Below are 15,557 nucleotides of genomic sequence, written 5' to 3'. Positions count from 1 at the left end.
GGGGCGCGCCCGTCCACGTGGCGAGCGACCGGCAGGCGTGGGAACAGCGGCTCAGCCAGCGTTGGGCTGCTCGCTCCTTCTCGGCGGTCAGCGATGCGCCTGCTTGACCTGCCTCTCTCTTGTCTGCGCAGGCCAGACTGCAGCCTCGCTGCTGCCATGAAGCACTCCCACTCGAGTCAGACTCAGCCCCTCTCGATTCTAGCCAAGGTCTTCAGTGACTGTGACAGCCGGACTCTATTGCAGCTGCACGCCTGCCTCTGCTCGGCAAGCTCGCGGTCCGCGAGGATGCGCTAGAAGTGATGCAAGTAGTGCTCCTGCTCACGTCGCACAGCGTCAGCCGTCGACGCATTCGTCCTTATCTGGCTTGTCGCACTCACCGCCGTCTCGCTAGCTCGTTGCTGGCTCAACGTCTCCCACTGCGTCTCCAGATCCGCCTTGACTACGCGGCGTCGTGACGGCTCGACCTTGCGTACGTGCGTGATGAAGCGTGCCGATCTGCGCGCCAGACGAGTCAGCGCTGCAAGGACAAGAGAGAAAAGGAAAGTGACTCACACCGGGCGATGATCGCTGACATCCGGCTCATACCGTCGATACTCGACGCATCTCACATCCTCCTTTTCCCTCTCATACCAAAGTATCCGATCGCACCAAGCGGGCGCCCTCGCTTTCGTCGAAGAGTCCCAGTCCGAGGTGCCGCGATCATACTTGTACGTCGGGGCAAAGCCGATGTGTGCTTCTCGGAAGCCGCGAAGTCGGAAGGCCGGGTTGGCGCGCAGCTCGCGGAGGAGTTGATCCTTTGTCAAGAGCGCGTCTAGACGGCCGGAGTCGACGTGAGAGATGACGCTGGAGCGCGAGTCCGAGATGCGGTAGTTCAGATCTCCACTGAACAAGACGACCTGGGGCAGGGGGTCAGGAAAGGTGAGGCGCGACAGTGCGAGCAAACACACAGAATGGTCCAAGAGCATGGCCCCATCGCCACCGTTGACGAAGACATCGACGTCGGAGAGGGCTCCGTCGAATGGCGTCGCCTCCATGATCTGGTGACAGAGGGATGAGTGACAGAGCAGCAGGCAGGACTCCAGCCACACGCACGTCTGCGACATCCGCCACGCGCTGCTTGACCTTGGACTGTCCGGCCGCGAGATGGCAATTGGCTAGAGAGCAGTCAGCACAGCAGCTCAGCGACGCCGCACTCTCCCCAGACTCACCAAAGGCAAAGCTCGTGTCGTCGATGGAGAAGCGCGTAATCGTGGCGCCCTTGTTGCCTGTGCGTCCCTTGAAGCCCGTCTTGACCGTGGCAGCTGTCAGGGCATCAGCGTCGTGTGACCCCTGTGCTCTCTCGGGCGCTCCACTCACCAGCAGCGTGTCTGACCTTGCCCACCTCCTCGCCTCTCACAAAGACCATCTGCCACAGCCCGACAAGGAAGATCGGACTACCAGGCAGCACCTCGTAGTGCTCTGCAAACGCAGCTCGCACAGCGGCAGTCGTGCGCGCCGCCCAGGCTGCGTATTGGCTGGAGATGCGCGCTGCCAGATCCGGAGCCGTCTTTGCTCGCTTGCCGAGCAGCAACGACTTGGCGCCGAGGCGGTGATCACTGAGGTCGATCAGCTCTTGGAAGCCTGGCAGCAGAGGTGAGCGGCGGCATGCCTGGAGTCGTATGAGAGCCGAGACTCACCGAACACGATGACGTCTGGCTTGCCTGCCGCGACGAGCATGTCGTGTAGCCAGCCCACGCTACTTGGCGTCTCAAAGGCGCTCGGCGCTGCAGCATCCACGTTGTAGGTGACGGCAAACACCTGCAATTCGCGCTGCGTCGAGTATCTCGCTTGCATGCTCGGCTTGCAAAGGTTCCTCTCGATCCAATCGACGTGCAGGAGGCCATCGTATGCGCGTATGCCTTCCGGTCCAGACGCAAGCACGACGAGCTCGTTCTGCGCCAGACGCGAGGCATCGATGTTGAGGTGAAGCACGGGCTCGCCGCTGTTCCAGCGCTTGAGCACGCGGAAGGGAGAGGGAGCATACACGTCTAGCACGTGGATGGAGCCGTCGCGAGATCCGAGCCAGAGCGTCTTGTGGACGCCTAGGATGGCGCAGATGGAATGGGAGAGGACTCGCTGCACGGCCAGGCAGGTATGCGTCGTTCGTGACCAGATGGAGATCTGCGAAGCCGCATCAGCACTGCTGCAGAGAGAGGCGCTCGACGCTCAGCTCACATGGCCGCTCTCGTGTGCAAGCCACGCCTCGTCTTTGCCCACCACTGTCGTGCCACCGACCACGGCACCTACGCCCGCAGCCATCTCGGTGGGCAGGAAGCACGGTCTCGAAGTGGCGTTGAACGGCATATTCTCCTCGAGCGGGTTGTACATGCGGATGCGCACGCCTGCGCTCTTGCCGCCCAGCGCCGCAGCGCCAATCGTACGACCTGCGTCGGCGCTGCAGATCCAGAGTTGATGCCCGATCAACAAGGGCAGACTGAGGCGATCCAAGGGCACACGCTGCGTGATGCGCGGCACGTCTAGCGTTGGCTCTGCGCCGGACGAGGGCCAGACGCTGATCTACTCGCAGTCGCATCAGCTCTGCTGCACGTGGCCAAAATCTGCGCACTCACCTTGCCGCCTTCGTCAATCACCACCACTCCCTTATTCGTGCTCCACATCTTGCGCACCGCCTCTCCGTGCAGTCCAACTCTTCTCAACATCGTCTCCTCCTTCAAGCCGAGCGCCGCAAGCGTGCCATCCTTGAGCGCCACCCACGCTTCGTTCTGCATCAACAGCAGCGCACATGCGACTCCGGGCTCGCACAGCGTCATTCTGCCCTCGGGCACACCTGCGCGAAGGAGGCGAACGCCCGCGTGCCCGTGCTGCGCGACGAGCAACGTTGTGCCGCGCTGTGCTGAGAGGGAGAGATGCTTGATGCGCGTGCTGCTGCTCTTGATCTCAGGAGCGCGTCGATTGGAATGTGAAGCGTCGGGCAGGGAAGAGGCAAAGACGGAGGCGGCGCCTGTATGCCGTGCGGGCGAAGAGAGGGAAAGATGTGCGGCCAGTCGAGCGCGAGAGGAGGGAGGTGGTGGGAGAGGGGGCAGATCCATGGGCAGAGAAGACGGCGATGCATCCGCGCTGTGCGGAGCTGGCGGGAGGTCCTCTTCCTCGTCTTCTTCCTCATCGGATGAGGCTGAAGACGAAGCGCTCCGGCTCGGTGATGCAGCCGCTGTCGGAGGCGCGGAACGAGAGAGTGTTGCGCCACCTGACGGACGCAGCGACGGCGGGAGGAGGTGACTGACGCCGGAGGGAAGATGCGGATGCAACAGCGAGTGCGAGTGCGAGGATGACTTGCTGCTGGAAGCAGTCGCACTGCTTGGATGCGAAGGAGGCGGCGGAAGTGCTCGATAGATAGAAGCAGCAGGCGCAGCCTCCAGAGCTGAGGGCGCGGAACTCGCCGAAGCAGCCATCCCCTCCACTTCCAGCCGTGGTCGTGCCGGCACCGCAGGCGCCGCAGCAGCCGCCAGTATCCTCTGCTCTGCCGTCATGGGTGCGCTACTCGCCGGGATGGCCACTGCCCCTGCTCCTCCCACCGCGGCTCTGCTCCCGCTCTCGACCCCTGAGGTTCCGTTTGCGCCCCCGCTGCCGCCAGAGTCAGCCCAGGCGAGCGCAGCACGTACGCCGGCGAGCGTCGCGGCTGACACTTCTTGCGGCGCTGTGCGTGCTGGCATCGAGGGGCGAGTAGGCGGTGGCGGTGGTACCGCTGCTAAGGCTGAGGAAGCCGGGGCTGAAGCGGCTGAGACTGATGGAGACGAGGAGGCTGCTGGCGCTGGTGCGGTGCGCCAATCTCGCGACGCCGGCGCCGCTGCCGCCGCCGGTGAAGGAGCTGGTGCTCGTTGCGTCGAGTGCGGCGAAGAAGTTCTAGCTGACGAGAGCGCAGGCGAAGGCTCGCGGCTCGAGCTCGCGTAGCTCTGCCCTTGCGACTGGGAATGCGAGGAGAGGTACGAAGGCGAAGGGAGCGGCGATCTCCGTGCCTGGTCCGCCGCCTGTCCCGGCGCTTGTCTTGCCACTGGCGCCGCAGACGATGCAGGAGAAGCAGAAAATGGAGCAGCAGGCGAGAGCAGCGGCGAAGGCGCTCTCGGACCCCTCGGCGCGCTGCGTGAGGATGCGCTGCTGATCGAGAGGCTCGGCGAGAGCATGGGCGCATGCGAGCCGCCCGTGCCTGCCGAGGCATGCGCTGTGGCCGAGCTCGAGCTCGAGACGCGCGCTGCATGCTGCGAGCTAGATGCATGCGAGGCATGCGTGGCCGATGGGAAGGCACTCGAGCGAGGCGCAGCGCTGCCGAGTGCTTCGAAGCGGGCGCGCAGGGAGGAGACGCCTGCGGGTGGAGAGCTGCCGGACGCCGAGGGCGAGGGGTCGCGCGGCGGGACCATCGTGCGCTCTACTCGCTGCTGCTGTCGCTGCCGAGTGAGGCGGTGTCCGAGACGGTGGTGCAGGTGGTAGTGGTGAGAGGAGAGGCCAGGCGAGGCGCCAAGCCAAGCACCCCTCGAAGCGGTGCCGGGTCTGGGTGTTGGAACGGCTTACGTCAGCTGCACCTCCACCCCGCATTCGTGTGGGCCGTGCGCACTTGTCGCCTCGCTTCCTCCCTCTTCTCCACCACCTCATCCCTCATCACATCCCTCTCGCAATGCCGCACATCCACACAGTGCACTACGCCTCCGTCTCCAACTCGCATGGGCGTCCTCGCTCCTCATTGCCTCTCGACATCCACGTCCCGACGGCCTCTGCGTCTCAGCGCTTCCACGGGAGAAAGGAGACGCCCGTCGTCCTCTGGTTCCACGGCGGCGGCTGCGTGCAGGGCACGCGCACGGGCATGGCGCAGCATATGAGAGACGCCGTCGACAAGCTGGGTGTCGTCGTCGTTGCTGTGAGTGCGCTGCGCGAAGCGTCACAGCAGACACGGAATAGTGCTGCGAGCAAAGGGACTGACCGTTGAGCTCTCTCGATCGTGGTTGGCAACGTGCAGCCAGACTACAGAGTGAGTGACGCCGGGCAAAGTCTTGAGCACAAGGCAAGGCAGGAGAGACAAGGAAAGGGGCAAAGGCTGATGCGTGTCTCTCTCTTGCCTCAGCTGTGTCCTCAGGTCAAGCTCCTCTCCGGCGTCCTGCCAGACTGCCTCGCGGCCTCGCAGTGGATCTCTTCCCACCTCTCGACGTTCCTCTCGCAAAGCGCCTCTTATCTTCCTCCACCTTCTCCCAGGCCACTTCTCTGCGGCTCTTCCGTCGGCGGTTTCCTCGCCCTCCTCCTCTCCCTTCCTCTCTCGCTTCCCGATCTGCCTTCACCCATCGTGCAGGCTAGAGCAGTGGCGGGCATCTATCCGATCACGGACATGGGCGCGCCGTTCTTCATGGAGGAACAAACGCCATTCATGGGGCGCTTGACGCCAGAGGAAGAGTGGAGCCAGAAGTTGGAGAGCTATTTGGAGGAGACTAGCGAGGTGATGAGCAGCACCGAAGGAGGCCCGAGCAACGACAGGAACAAGCTGTACATGTGGGGTGAGTCGTCGCTCGAGCTCATCATCTAGATGCCACCTTGGCTATGAGCTGATCGTTCCTCTCGTCAACAGCTCAGCAGAATGCTCTCTTCCCCTCTCTCCTCTTCTCCTCTCCCACTCCCACTCCCTCCTCCGACGACGTACTCGGCACGCGTCTCCCCTCGCGCATCACTTCTTTCAGCCCCGCTGAAGCGAGCGCCATACCGCCCATCTACGTGGTGCACGGCACGAAAGACGCGGCGGTACATGTGGATCAAGCTACGGAGTTGGTCGAGGCGCTCAAGCAGAGGGAGAGGGAGGTGGTCTATGAAGAGCGAGCAGGGCTGGATCAGTGAGTCTACCAGCTGCTCGTCGCATTGTGCCTGTCGCTGACGCAACTCGGCGCACGCAGTCTCTTTGACTGTAAGCCTGCCTATCTTGCCTCGCGCCAGGCTGGAGCTCGTGGCGCGCTTACGATGCTGACGAGCTCTCCGCGCAGTGTTCGATGAGGAAGAGCGCATGGAGGACATGTGGCGCTGGGTCGCTGGGCAGTTTGGCATCGCGTACGAGTGATGCTCGTCGCTCACTTGTGACAGGAGCGAGCGAGAAAGGTCTCATTCTCGAGGCATGCAGGGCCTCGCGGAATCGATGCGCAATCAGCTTCAGCGACGGGGACTCGTGCAAGACTTGACTGCCTCGTCTCGTCCTTGCGCTCGCCGCCGCGGCGCGCGCTCTCACTCGCATCATCATGCATCTCTCGGGCATGCAGGTGGAGTTGCAGCGCTGGGCAGCTGGATGTGATTGACAAGAGTGATGGTACAGGCGCACGAGAGGCACTGGATGTGTGAGTGTGTGTGACGAGGCATCAAGAGCGGCTGGGACAGGACTGGCGCTGCGACTCGCGCGCGCGAGGGCTGGGGAATGAGTGTGGTACGGAGCGTGTTGCAGAGCAGAAGAGACGGTGACGTGCCATCGATTGGCGAAGCCCATGGCCGGCCGAGGGAAGCGAGAGAGGCTCACTTCGACTCGCCGGCGTAGTAGTCGTAGATGTCGGTGTCGGTCGACTCGAAGTCGTAGTCGCCGAACCCGAAGCTCGCCGGCTGGGCGCGACGCGGAGGCTCGACACGAATGCTGGTGGCTGCGACATTGAGGTTGTCGGGGTCATGCAGCGAGGTGACCGAGGCAGCCTGACTGGGATTGTCGTAGAGACTGGTACGGCTCGAACGACGACGGACGTAGCGATGCTGCTGTCCGGGCGTCGACGACGGAGGCTGTGCGGCATTGCGCAAAGCAGCTTGCATGCGGTAGTACTCGTCGGTCGTCGACATGCGGCGCTGCTGCTGATGCTTCGGTGCCTCGTACTCGTCGCCGACCTCCGTCGTGGGCGATGTGCTGCTGGCAGGCGTGAAGGCTCCCTTGTGCTCGGACGGAGAGCGCTGCGCCTCTTGAGGACCCTTGCTGTTGCGCGTGCGAGCCTTGACGGGCGCACGCAGGCCGTTCTGCACCACAACTGCGCTCGGTGCACGTGCCACACCCTGCTTCTCGCTGCCGCCGGACTTCTCGCTGCTGGCCTGCATGAGATGCAGATTCGGGTTGTCCTGGCCGACGATGCCGTGCGCCGACTCGTTGAAGTCCGGCAGCGGCAGCTCCTTGACGAAGAGAGAGACGAGCAGGCCCAGCACGGCGAAGGGGATCAGCACGATGAAGGCGAAGCGCAGGCCGCCCATGTAGGCCTCTTGCACCGGGCGGATGAGCTCCGCGGGCAGCGAGTGCAGCTCAGTGGCGAAGGCGAGTGCCGTAGAGCCGCGCAGGCCAACTTCTGCGGCGCCGGGAATGGCCGCCAGGCGCGGGTCGACCTGCGCGACAAAGGCGGTCGTGGTGAACGCGATGCCGAAGACGGAGCCGAGCGAGCGGCAGAAGGCAAACGTAGCCGTGGCGTGCGCCAGCTCGACGACGGGCAGCGAGGACTGGATCGGCGGCAGCGTGAGGGCGAAGAGAGCGCCGACGCCGAAGCCCGGCACGAGCTGGATGACGACCCACTTCCACGTCTCGGTGTCGACGGTCCACGTCGTCATGAGACACACGCCGACGAGAATGGTGATCCACCAGAAGGCAATCTGCAGCTTGTACTTGCCCGTCGCGGCCATGACGATGCCGGCGATGATGGCGGCGATCGGGCCTGGCGCCGTAGAGGGGAAGATGTCGATGGCGGAGCGCAGCGGGTTGGCGCTCTTGACGGACTGGAAGTAGACGGGCAGGATGTACGTGGCGCCGTAGGTGCAGACGCCGTGCAGAAACGTCATGAGGAAGCACGTTGCTGCAGTGATGTTGGTGAAGAGGCGCAGTGGGAGCACTGGGTCCGGCGAGAGGCGGTTCGGGATGAACTCGAGCAGCAGGAAGAGCAGCAGGCCTGCAGCGCCGCACGCCAGCGAAATGACGATGCGAGGAGAGCCCCACGGATGCTCGATGCCGCCCTCGGTGATGGCCAGCAGCAGCGCGACCACCGAGCCGAACAGCACGAGGTTGGCGGGAATGTCCATGCGTGCAATCTTGGCGCGCAGCGGCATTGGCGGCGTGTGCAGCTTCATGGCGGGGATGATCATGGCGAGCGCTATGCCTCCGAGCGGCAGGCTGCGGCGTGGGTCAGCATGCAGGAGTTCGTGTCGCGCAGCGCAGATACTCACTTGATCCAGAAGATCCAGCGCCAGTCGTGCTCGCTGAATACGCCGCCCAGCACGGGGGCGACGAACGTGGCGACGGCAAAGACGAGCGAGATGAGGCCGACGTAGAGGCCGCGCTCGCGCAGCGTCGTCAGGTCGCTCAGCACAATCTCGGCGATGGCCTGGATGCCGCCGCCGCCGACGCCCTTGAGGCCGCGGCCGGCGACGAGAGTGAGCATGTCCTGCGCCAGTGCACATGCGATAGAGCCGGCGAGGAAGAGCACTACTGCAGTGACGAGCGCATTGCGGCGGCCGATGACGTCGGCCAGACCACCCATGAAGGGCTGGAAGGCCGTCGTGGTGAGCAGAAAGGCCGACGTGATCCACGATGCTGGAATCGAGGACGGCGGCAGCTCCTTGACGATCGTCGGCAGCGACGTGCTGATGATGGACATGTCGATCGCTAGAGCATGGAGTCAGCGGCAGTGCGAGTGCACGCAGCGGCGTTGGTCGCTCACCAGTCAGCGCCGTGACGGTCATGAGCGCGGCAAAGATCATCCAGAAGCGGCGAGTCTTCTTGTTCTTGACGGGCGGCTGCGGCGCACCGCCGACGCGGGCAGAAGCGCGCTTCATGCTCTCCGACAGCGAGGCCGGCTTGTTGGCCAGCGCATCGTTGTACTGCCGGCTCATGCGGCGGTAGCGATCGCGCTGCACTCCGGCCTCCCACACTTCTGCCTGCGGGTCGAGCACGCGAGAGAAGGCAGAGCCACGACTGACGCTGCGCTGCACCCCTGCGCCACCGCCCGAGCCGCGCGAGTGCACGCCAGAGAGCGCCGTCTGGATGCCGTAGAACTCCTCGCTGGCGGTGCTGACGAACGTCTCCATCGAGTTGCGTGCTCGTGTGTTCTGCAGGCGCGAGTGCTCTGCCTCGGCATGGTCGAGCTCCAGCTCCTCGACGACGTCGACACGCGACGAGGGCGTGGCGTAGCGCGAGATGGGCGCACCCAGCGGCGTGTCTGCGCCGTTCGACGGCGGGATGGGCGAGTCGAAGCCGTAGGGGTCGTCGGAGGGCGTAAAGGCACGAGCGCGGGCACCGCGAGCCTCGCCGACGCCCAGACGCGAGCTGCCAGGCACGTCGCCCATGGCAGCGTGCGGCGCCGGCGGCAGGGGACGCGAGGAGCGGCGCGCGTGCATCGTCGACGAGCCCGAGCTCGAGGCGCGCTGCGTGAGGGCTGGGTGCAGGGCGCTCGAGTACTGCCGCAGCGACGAGGGCAGATGGTAGCGGTGGTGTGGCAGTGGTCGGGACGATGGAGGAGCGAACGTCACGCTCGGCTGCGCCTCGTCGGGGAGCTTGCTGTAGCGGTGCCCATGGCTGCGGCTGCTGCCCGTGCCGGGACGCGACATGCTGCAGCGTGCGGATCGTAGACGCCGCGCGGGGAGCGTGCGTCCGGGGCGATGGCACGCTTGGCGCAGCGCAGGCAGGTCGGCCCGAGCGCAGAGACAGCAGCGCCGGCGATGCAGCCACGCAGGCACGCAGGCACGGCCAAGGGAGCCCGTTGAGGCGCGTGTGGAAGCGCCAACTGCCGGGCGAGGCAAGTGCGGAGTGCAGCCGCGGCGCGGGCGAAAGGCGGAACCGAGGCAGGGTGCGGATGGAGGCACCGCTGTGTGACGCAGCGTCGGGTGATGGCGGGGCGGCCAAGATGGCTTGGCTGAGCAGCGCCAGCCGCGCAGCGATATGCGCCCGCTGTGGCACGGCGTGCGTTCATCAAGCGTGAAGCGAGCGAGCATACAGTGCACCCCAGCGGAGTGCGTGCGACAGGGGCCGGGCCTGTCTCAACGTCATGAGGTGCCTGGCCAGTGGCCGGCAGGGCAGGGCAGGCGCAGATGAGCCTCCTCACTCGCTCGAGCCCGCCGTGCGAGCTTCGCTGCTGCTGCTGCTGCGAGGCCGACGGGCGCGAGGCACGAGCGTACGCACTGCAGCCAGCCGCACAGGCCTAGCCTAGTGCCGTCTCGGCGTGCTGGGCGCATGTGCTCCCGTCGAGCCTTGTGCTTGTCCCGCTGCCAACAGAAGGATAGAGGGCGAAGGCAGGAGGAGCTCATCGTCCGCCCACCGACGCCGGGTGCATTTCTCGCGGCACGCTAGCCCCAGACGCGGGAGCGCAGGCAGCAGGGCGTGCCCGCGGCGCAGCAGCGGCGCGCACGCCTCGACGGCGCAGCAACGCTCCCAAGACCCCCTGAGGCATGCGGGCAGTCTGCGAGGCCAACGGAGGCTGTCGCGGGCGCATGACAGCACGTCCCAGCTCCGCACGCTTGTCCCGGCGATGCGAGCGCTGCTCCCGCGCCAGAGCAGCCGCAGCGCGGCAGGCCGGCGGCACGGCGCGCCGATCATCAAGCAGCCCACGCGCCTGCCGCTGCAGATCTCTGCTGTCTGCGCTCTCTCTCACGCACGCCTGACGGGCGCAGCGCAGGCGACGCACTCTCGCGGAGGGCGCCGGCGCGCACGCACCGTAGCGCAGCTGCATCCTCCATCTCTGAAGCAGCAGCGCCCACGACTGAACGCGGCGACCAGCGGCATCTCGTTGCGAGGGTGCGCGCGCGTGGCGGACACAAGAGCGGTGACGCAAGAGCGCTCTCTGGAGAGGAGCAGGCGCCCACAGCCGCAGCCTGCTGCTCTATCCTGCCTGTGCTCAGGCCCTTCTTGAGAGCACTAGGCACGCCCCGAGTGGCCGCCCCGCAGTGCCCTATCAGCGAAATTGAGGGCTGCTGCGCCGGCACCGGCATCTCTTCTGTGAACGCAACGAGGGCACCCTCAAATTCTGAAGCGCATCACCTAGGCCTTGCTCCTGTGGCACTCAAATGAGATGGCTCAACCCCTGTGGCTGGAGGTTGACGAAGTCGGATCCTTCCGACCTTTCTGCAAAGTGTGCTGCTGACGAGACAGGAGGAGCTGGCGGCGCCGCGGCGAGCGTGCCGCCGATGTCCAGTTTGCTCGCCGCAGCGCGCGTGTCGCGAGCACGCTTGCCCGCGTCCGTCTTCTAGCGCCGCGAGGCCGGCTCATAGCGTGGAGCCTTCTCGGCGCTGCAACTCCCCTCGTGTCCTCGTCTCCGCATCGTCGCCTGCCGGGCTCGGTCGCGCACATGCCGCCTACACCTTGAGAACTTTTCTCTCATCGATCTCGAGGCGCATGGGGCCGAGCGCAGCATCGGGGCGTGGGCGGCGCACGGTGCCCTCTCCTCTCGACAGGGTCAATATGCAATCTCATTTGCCGCCACGTGTGCGTCAGCGGCAGCCGCGCGTGAAGCGAAGCAGCATCACGTCCTCGCTCTTCGGCATACGGCGTCCAAAGGTGTGCACGAGGCGCATGATGCCTCCGCACGCTTCAGCGCTCGAGAGAGAGCCGAGAGGGGCATTCACGGCGGCGGCGCGGCGGCGTGCGGAGTCGGCGTGCCGGCGCCCTGCACCCTTCCGCCTTGCAGCGTGCATGCTGCTTCCATGCATGACGCGCATGCGGCGGCAAGGCGCGGAACGACAGCAGCGGAGGCTGATCGACAGAGGGGCTCGCGTTGAGGAGGGGGGGGGCGTGGCGGCTGTCGTCCGTCGCCTCTGCTCGCGACGCCGCTGCCGCTGCCGCCCGCCGTTGTCCGCCCCGCAATGCCGCTGCCGCTGCTGCCGCGGTCCTTTCACCTCGGCCGTCGGGGCAAAGGGAGCGCAGAGACAGGCGCGAGAGCAGCGAGCTTACCTCTGGAAAGACGTTTCGCCGCAGCGCGAGAGAGAGGCGCTTAAGGCTGAGAGCGCAGAGGCCATCGGCCGCTGCGGCAGCGAGGCATGGGACACGGCGGCGCTGCCGCTTCTGCTGCTCCTCGGCCGCGGCTCCGTGCGTCTGCAGCACTGCATCTGCTGCCGCTGCGCCTGCACCTGCACTGCTGATGCGGCGAGCTCTCGCTCTCGCTCTCTTCCTCCTTTTGCGCTGCCGTACGCCTTGCCCGCGCCGCTTTCGAGGCGATGCGCATGACATGAAGCGCTCGCGCTGTCGCGCCTTCCCGCGGACAAACATCCGCTGCGGCAGATCTGCGGCGCTGCACGAGCTCGGCCTCTTAGCGCCCTCCGAGCTAGCTCTAAATCGAGGGCTGGCGGCGCGCCGGCAGTTGGGCTGCAGGCAGACCGCAGCTGCAGCAGCCATCAGGGGGGGGTGACGCGCCGCGTGCCGCGTCCAAGGGGCAACGGCTGGGCCGCTGGCAACGCAAGGACCTCGCCCGCACATGCCACGGCCTTGCCATGCCTGGCCGTGCCGACGCAGCGGGCCGCAGCTCGCGCTCTCCAGATGCGGCCGTCGCTTGTCCTCGCTTCGTGCCGCGCAGCAACACACACCCTAAACGGCGCTAGCGGCGCGATGTGCGCCGTGCGGCGCGAGCTCTCTTTCTCGCCTTCTCGCGAGCGCCGAGGTGCCTCATCTTGCGCGTGGCCGAGCATGCCGTGCTTGCTCCACAGAGCTTGCTCGGCTGGGCTGCACCTGAGAGAGAGGACGATCTCGCCGATGTGCGCCTAGCTCCCCGCCTCTGGCGCGCTCGCTGAGCGCGGCAGGTCAGCGCTCACAGGGCGGGACCGAGCTTGAACGCGCGCTTGATGAGGCAGCGCCGGCCATCAGCATCAGGCACGCCGCCGCGCTCGCTCACTCGCAACGCACAGCCCGAGCGCCGACCACGCCGGTGCGCTACCTCGTGCTGCACGCGGGAACCTCGAGATGCACATCTAGCGCCCCGAGCAGACGCGTCACAAGGAGACGAAGCGCGGAGGGAGTGATCGGCGCCCAAGCGGGATGGACATCATGACGCGCCTCCGGCGGCGAGCCCCTCTCTCTCTCTTCCTTCACGCGCCGCGGGCCAGCCTTTGTGTGTGACAGAGCACGCCGGCGTTTTGCGTGACGAGTGAGCTATATCGGCTGCTCGAGGGTCGCAGGCGCAGGGCCTGTGAGATCCGGCATCCGGCGTGGCGCACGGCAGCGCATAGGCAGCGAGCGGCCTATCGCCGCCATGCTCCCGATGGCCTGCCGGCGGCCGGCTGCCCGCGCCAAATGCTCCCGGCGCCTTAAAGACTTGCTTCCGTCCAGCCCAGCCGGCACCGCCGCCCGTCTGCCCTATCCTCTCTACCTCGTCCCTGCAGCCACGCCAGCCACCCCACGCCCTCACCGCCGTTCCCCGTGCTCCCTCGCCCTCCCCGTGCTTCTGCCGCCGCTGCACGCTCCTCATAGACCTTGCGCCCCGCCCACTTGCATCGGCGCAGTCGAGGCCGCTCCCTCGACAAATCCTCGCTGCCTCGCACTCTAGACCTTCTCCCGCTTCCGCGGCTTGCCCCTCTGCTGCGCCACTCGCATTGCGTCCGCTGCGTGCGCCTGCATCTGCGTCTGCAGCCCTCTAGCTCTCCTGCTGTGAGTCTGGCCGCACTTCGCCCACCCCTTTCGCCCCTGCCATCTCGTGTAGAGGTGCCGGGACAGGGCAGCAGAGCAGCTTTCTCCGTCCTGCGTCCGTCTGCACGCGAGGGCTCTCAGAGCTCGGGAGCTGACCGCCGTTCTGATGCCCTTCCCCACAGGCTGCCCCTCCCGCCGCGCCGCGCTAGACTAAGCTCTTCGCCCGCCGTCGGCCTGCGTCTCTCGCCGCGCTCGCACTCTTCGGCGTCCGCTCTCGGCACTTTGGCCCCACCTTGCGCCGATCTGCGCTTCTTTCGTCCGTTCTGCCATTAGCCCCCTTAGAGACGCCTGCTGCGGCCGCTCAAGCGCTCGCTCGACTCGAGAGCACCTCATCCGTCGCTGATCGGTATATAGGCCGCGTGTCTCTCCACGCCTCGCCTCCCGACCTCCAGCTTCGTCCCGATCGTCTCTCCACACACTCTTTTCTCCACACTCTCTACAAACACGCACGGCATGTCCTTCTTCTCCGGCGTGTCGCGCGCCATGTGGGAGGTCGTCGGCGAGCCGGCGCTCACGCGTCTGGGCCTCTACGAGCCCGAGGACCGCACGTACGGCCGCGCCGAGATTCCCTTCTCGCCGATGGAGAAGCGCCTGCATGCCAACCCCGACGTGACGGTGTGGTTCGGCAAGGCGATGCACCCCAACGGCCTCGACTGGTCCTGGTACCAAGTCTGGGAGGACCGTGCCGCCATCAAGCGCACCGGCCGCGTGGCCGACATGATCTTCGTGCACGGCACCGGCGTGCACTCCGGCACGCTGGCGAGCCACTCGCGCCGCTACCTCGACGCCGGCTTCCGGCTCATCGTGCCCGACCTCGTCTCGCACGGCTACTCGACGGGCCTGCACGTGTACCAGCGTCATCTGAGCGCCTACACCGAGGGCCTGCACGCCGTGCTGCACGACGTCGCGCGGCGTGACGACGACTCGGAGAACGACGGCAAGCCGCGGCGCAAGGCCGAGCGGCGCACCACGTTCATGCTCGGCCTCTCCTTCGGCGGCCTCGTGGCGCACATGTATGCGCTGCACTACCCGCACTCGCTGCGCGAGGAGGAGCAGGGCGACGACGAGGTGCCCATCGACGGCATCATTGGCGTCGGCCCCATCATCGAGTACGCGCGCAGCAACATCAAGATTCCCTGGCTGCTGCAGCAGGCCATCTGGTACGGCGACACGTACTGCGGCCTCGGACGCGTCGAGGTCATCGTGCCGCACAAGAAGTGCCTCGACAAGGACCCCAAGGTGTACAAGACGCTCGTCACCGAGGACAAGCGCAGCCACCAGGGCGCCTTCCGTGTCGGCCACCTCCTCTGCATCCACTTTGCCGCCGAGGAGATCCAGAAGCGTGCGCACGAGATCCGTCACCCGACATTCGTGCAGCAGGGCGGCCAAGATCGCGTGGCGTGCCACGGCGCCGCGATCAACTTCATCCGCGACATCTCCTCGACGGACAAGCGCATGGCCATCTACCCCGTCTGCCAGCACGTCATCTACCGCAAGGCCAAGACGGAGGAGGAGGATCTCGCTGGGCGCGTGGCGTGCGTCGAGGACAACGTCGAGTGGATGTGCGAGCGCTCCCTCTCGCTCAGCCGCGCGCGTCAGCTCTCGATTCAGAGCGAACTGACGCTCTACGACGAGGGCAACGGCAGCAGTGCCTCGGGCTCGCCGCCCGTCACGCCTGCGCTCTCGGAGGCCTCCTTCGACGGCGCCTCGAGCGTGACGAGCTACGGCGGACCTCAGACGCCCGTCACGCCCAAGTTCGACGGCGAGATTCCGCTCAAGGTCATGGCCGACGCCGATGGCGCCGCCTTCGTCGCGGCCGTCGAGAAGGCGTCGAGCGTCGACAAGAGCAAGCTCGACCACCCGCTTCTCGCAAAGGCGCACCACTCGACGCTGCCGCTCCTCGCTCGTCTCTGCCCCGAGC

General features: G+C 66.2%; 4 protein-coding genes across 4 annotated transcripts; 2 read left to right on the top strand and 2 right to left on the bottom strand.

Annotated features, from left to right (window-relative positions):
• Positions 1 to 183: 183 nt before the first annotated feature.
• On the bottom strand, positions 184 to 4,478 carry FA09DRAFT_329877 (DNase I-like protein). Its single transcript, XM_025742369.1, has 10 exons — positions 2,610 to 4,478; positions 2,215 to 2,556; positions 1,677 to 2,160; positions 1,357 to 1,620; positions 1,209 to 1,301; positions 1,093 to 1,154; positions 948 to 1,037; positions 553 to 896; positions 378 to 495; positions 184 to 314 (listed from the first exon to the last, which is right to left on the bottom strand). The coding sequence occupies exons 1-10, from the start codon at positions 4,410 to 4,412 to the stop codon at positions 291 to 293; spliced, it is 3,624 nt and encodes a 1,207-aa protein (XP_025598559.1). The 5' UTR covers positions 4,413 to 4,478; the 3' UTR covers positions 184 to 290.
• A 157-nt stretch (positions 4,479 to 4,635) lies between these two features.
• Positions 4,636 to 6,409, top strand: FA09DRAFT_329876 (alpha/beta-hydrolase). The gene is made up of 6 exons (XM_025742368.1): positions 4,636 to 4,906; positions 5,006 to 5,017; positions 5,111 to 5,534; positions 5,606 to 5,864; positions 5,925 to 5,935; positions 6,012 to 6,409. Exons 1-6 carry the CDS (start codon positions 4,667 to 4,669, stop codon positions 6,083 to 6,085), a joined length of 1,020 nt encoding a protein of 339 aa, XP_025598558.1. The 5' UTR covers positions 4,636 to 4,666; the 3' UTR covers positions 6,086 to 6,409.
• Positions 6,410 to 7,131: 722 nt separating this feature from the next.
• FA09DRAFT_308127 (MFS general substrate transporter) lies at positions 7,132 to 9,012 on the bottom strand (the record flags this gene model as incomplete). Its single annotated transcript, XM_025740573.1, has 3 exons — positions 8,691 to 9,012; positions 8,197 to 8,635; positions 7,132 to 8,143 (listed from the first exon to the last, which is right to left on the bottom strand). Coding segments are annotated over exons 1-3 (1,623 nt in total), but the record flags the coding sequence as incomplete, so codon positions are not given.
• A 5,077-nt stretch (positions 9,013 to 14,089) lies between these two features.
• Positions 14,090 to 15,208, top strand: FA09DRAFT_286628 (alpha/beta-hydrolase; the record flags this gene model as incomplete). Its single annotated transcript, XM_025739908.1, has 1 exon — positions 14,090 to 15,208. A coding segment is annotated over one exon (1,119 nt), but the record flags the coding sequence as incomplete, so codon positions are not given.
• Positions 15,209 to 15,557: the final 349 nt, after the last annotated feature.

This window comes from Tilletiopsis washingtonensis (assembly GCF_003144115.1).
Source record: "Tilletiopsis washingtonensis strain MCA 4186 unplaced genomic scaffold FA09scaffold_10, whole genome shotgun sequence".
NCBI lineage: Eukaryota > Fungi > Basidiomycota > Exobasidiomycetes > Entylomatales > Tilletiopsis > Tilletiopsis washingtonensis.
The sequence above is the reverse complement of the archived record's forward strand: the minus strand, read 5'-3'. Positions and strand labels throughout refer to the sequence as shown.

What these genes read in the sequence shown, in the direction of transcription:
- FA09DRAFT_329877 (XM_025742369.1), bottom strand. Translation starts at nt 4,412, where the DNA reads ATGGTCCCGCCGCGCGACCCCTCGCCCTCGGCGTCCGGCAGCTCTCCA. An exon ending in GCGTGGCGGATGTCGCAGAC is followed by an intron (nt 1,038 to 1,092) that starts GTGCGTGTGGCT and finishes CTCTGTCACCAG; the next exon opens with ATCATGGAGGCGACGCCATT. An exon ending in CCATGCTCTTGGACCATTCT is followed by an intron (nt 897 to 947) that starts GTGTGTTTGCTC and finishes CCCCTGCCCCAG; the next exon opens with GTCGTCTTGTTCAGTGGAGA.
- FA09DRAFT_329876 (XM_025742368.1), top strand. Translation starts at nt 4,667, where the DNA reads ATGCCGCACATCCACACAGTGCACTACGCCTCCGTCTCCAACTCGCAT. An exon ending in GAACAAGCTGTACATGTGGG is followed by an intron (nt 5,535 to 5,605) that starts GTGAGTCGTCGC and finishes TCTCGTCAACAG; the next exon opens with CTCAGCAGAATGCTCTCTTC.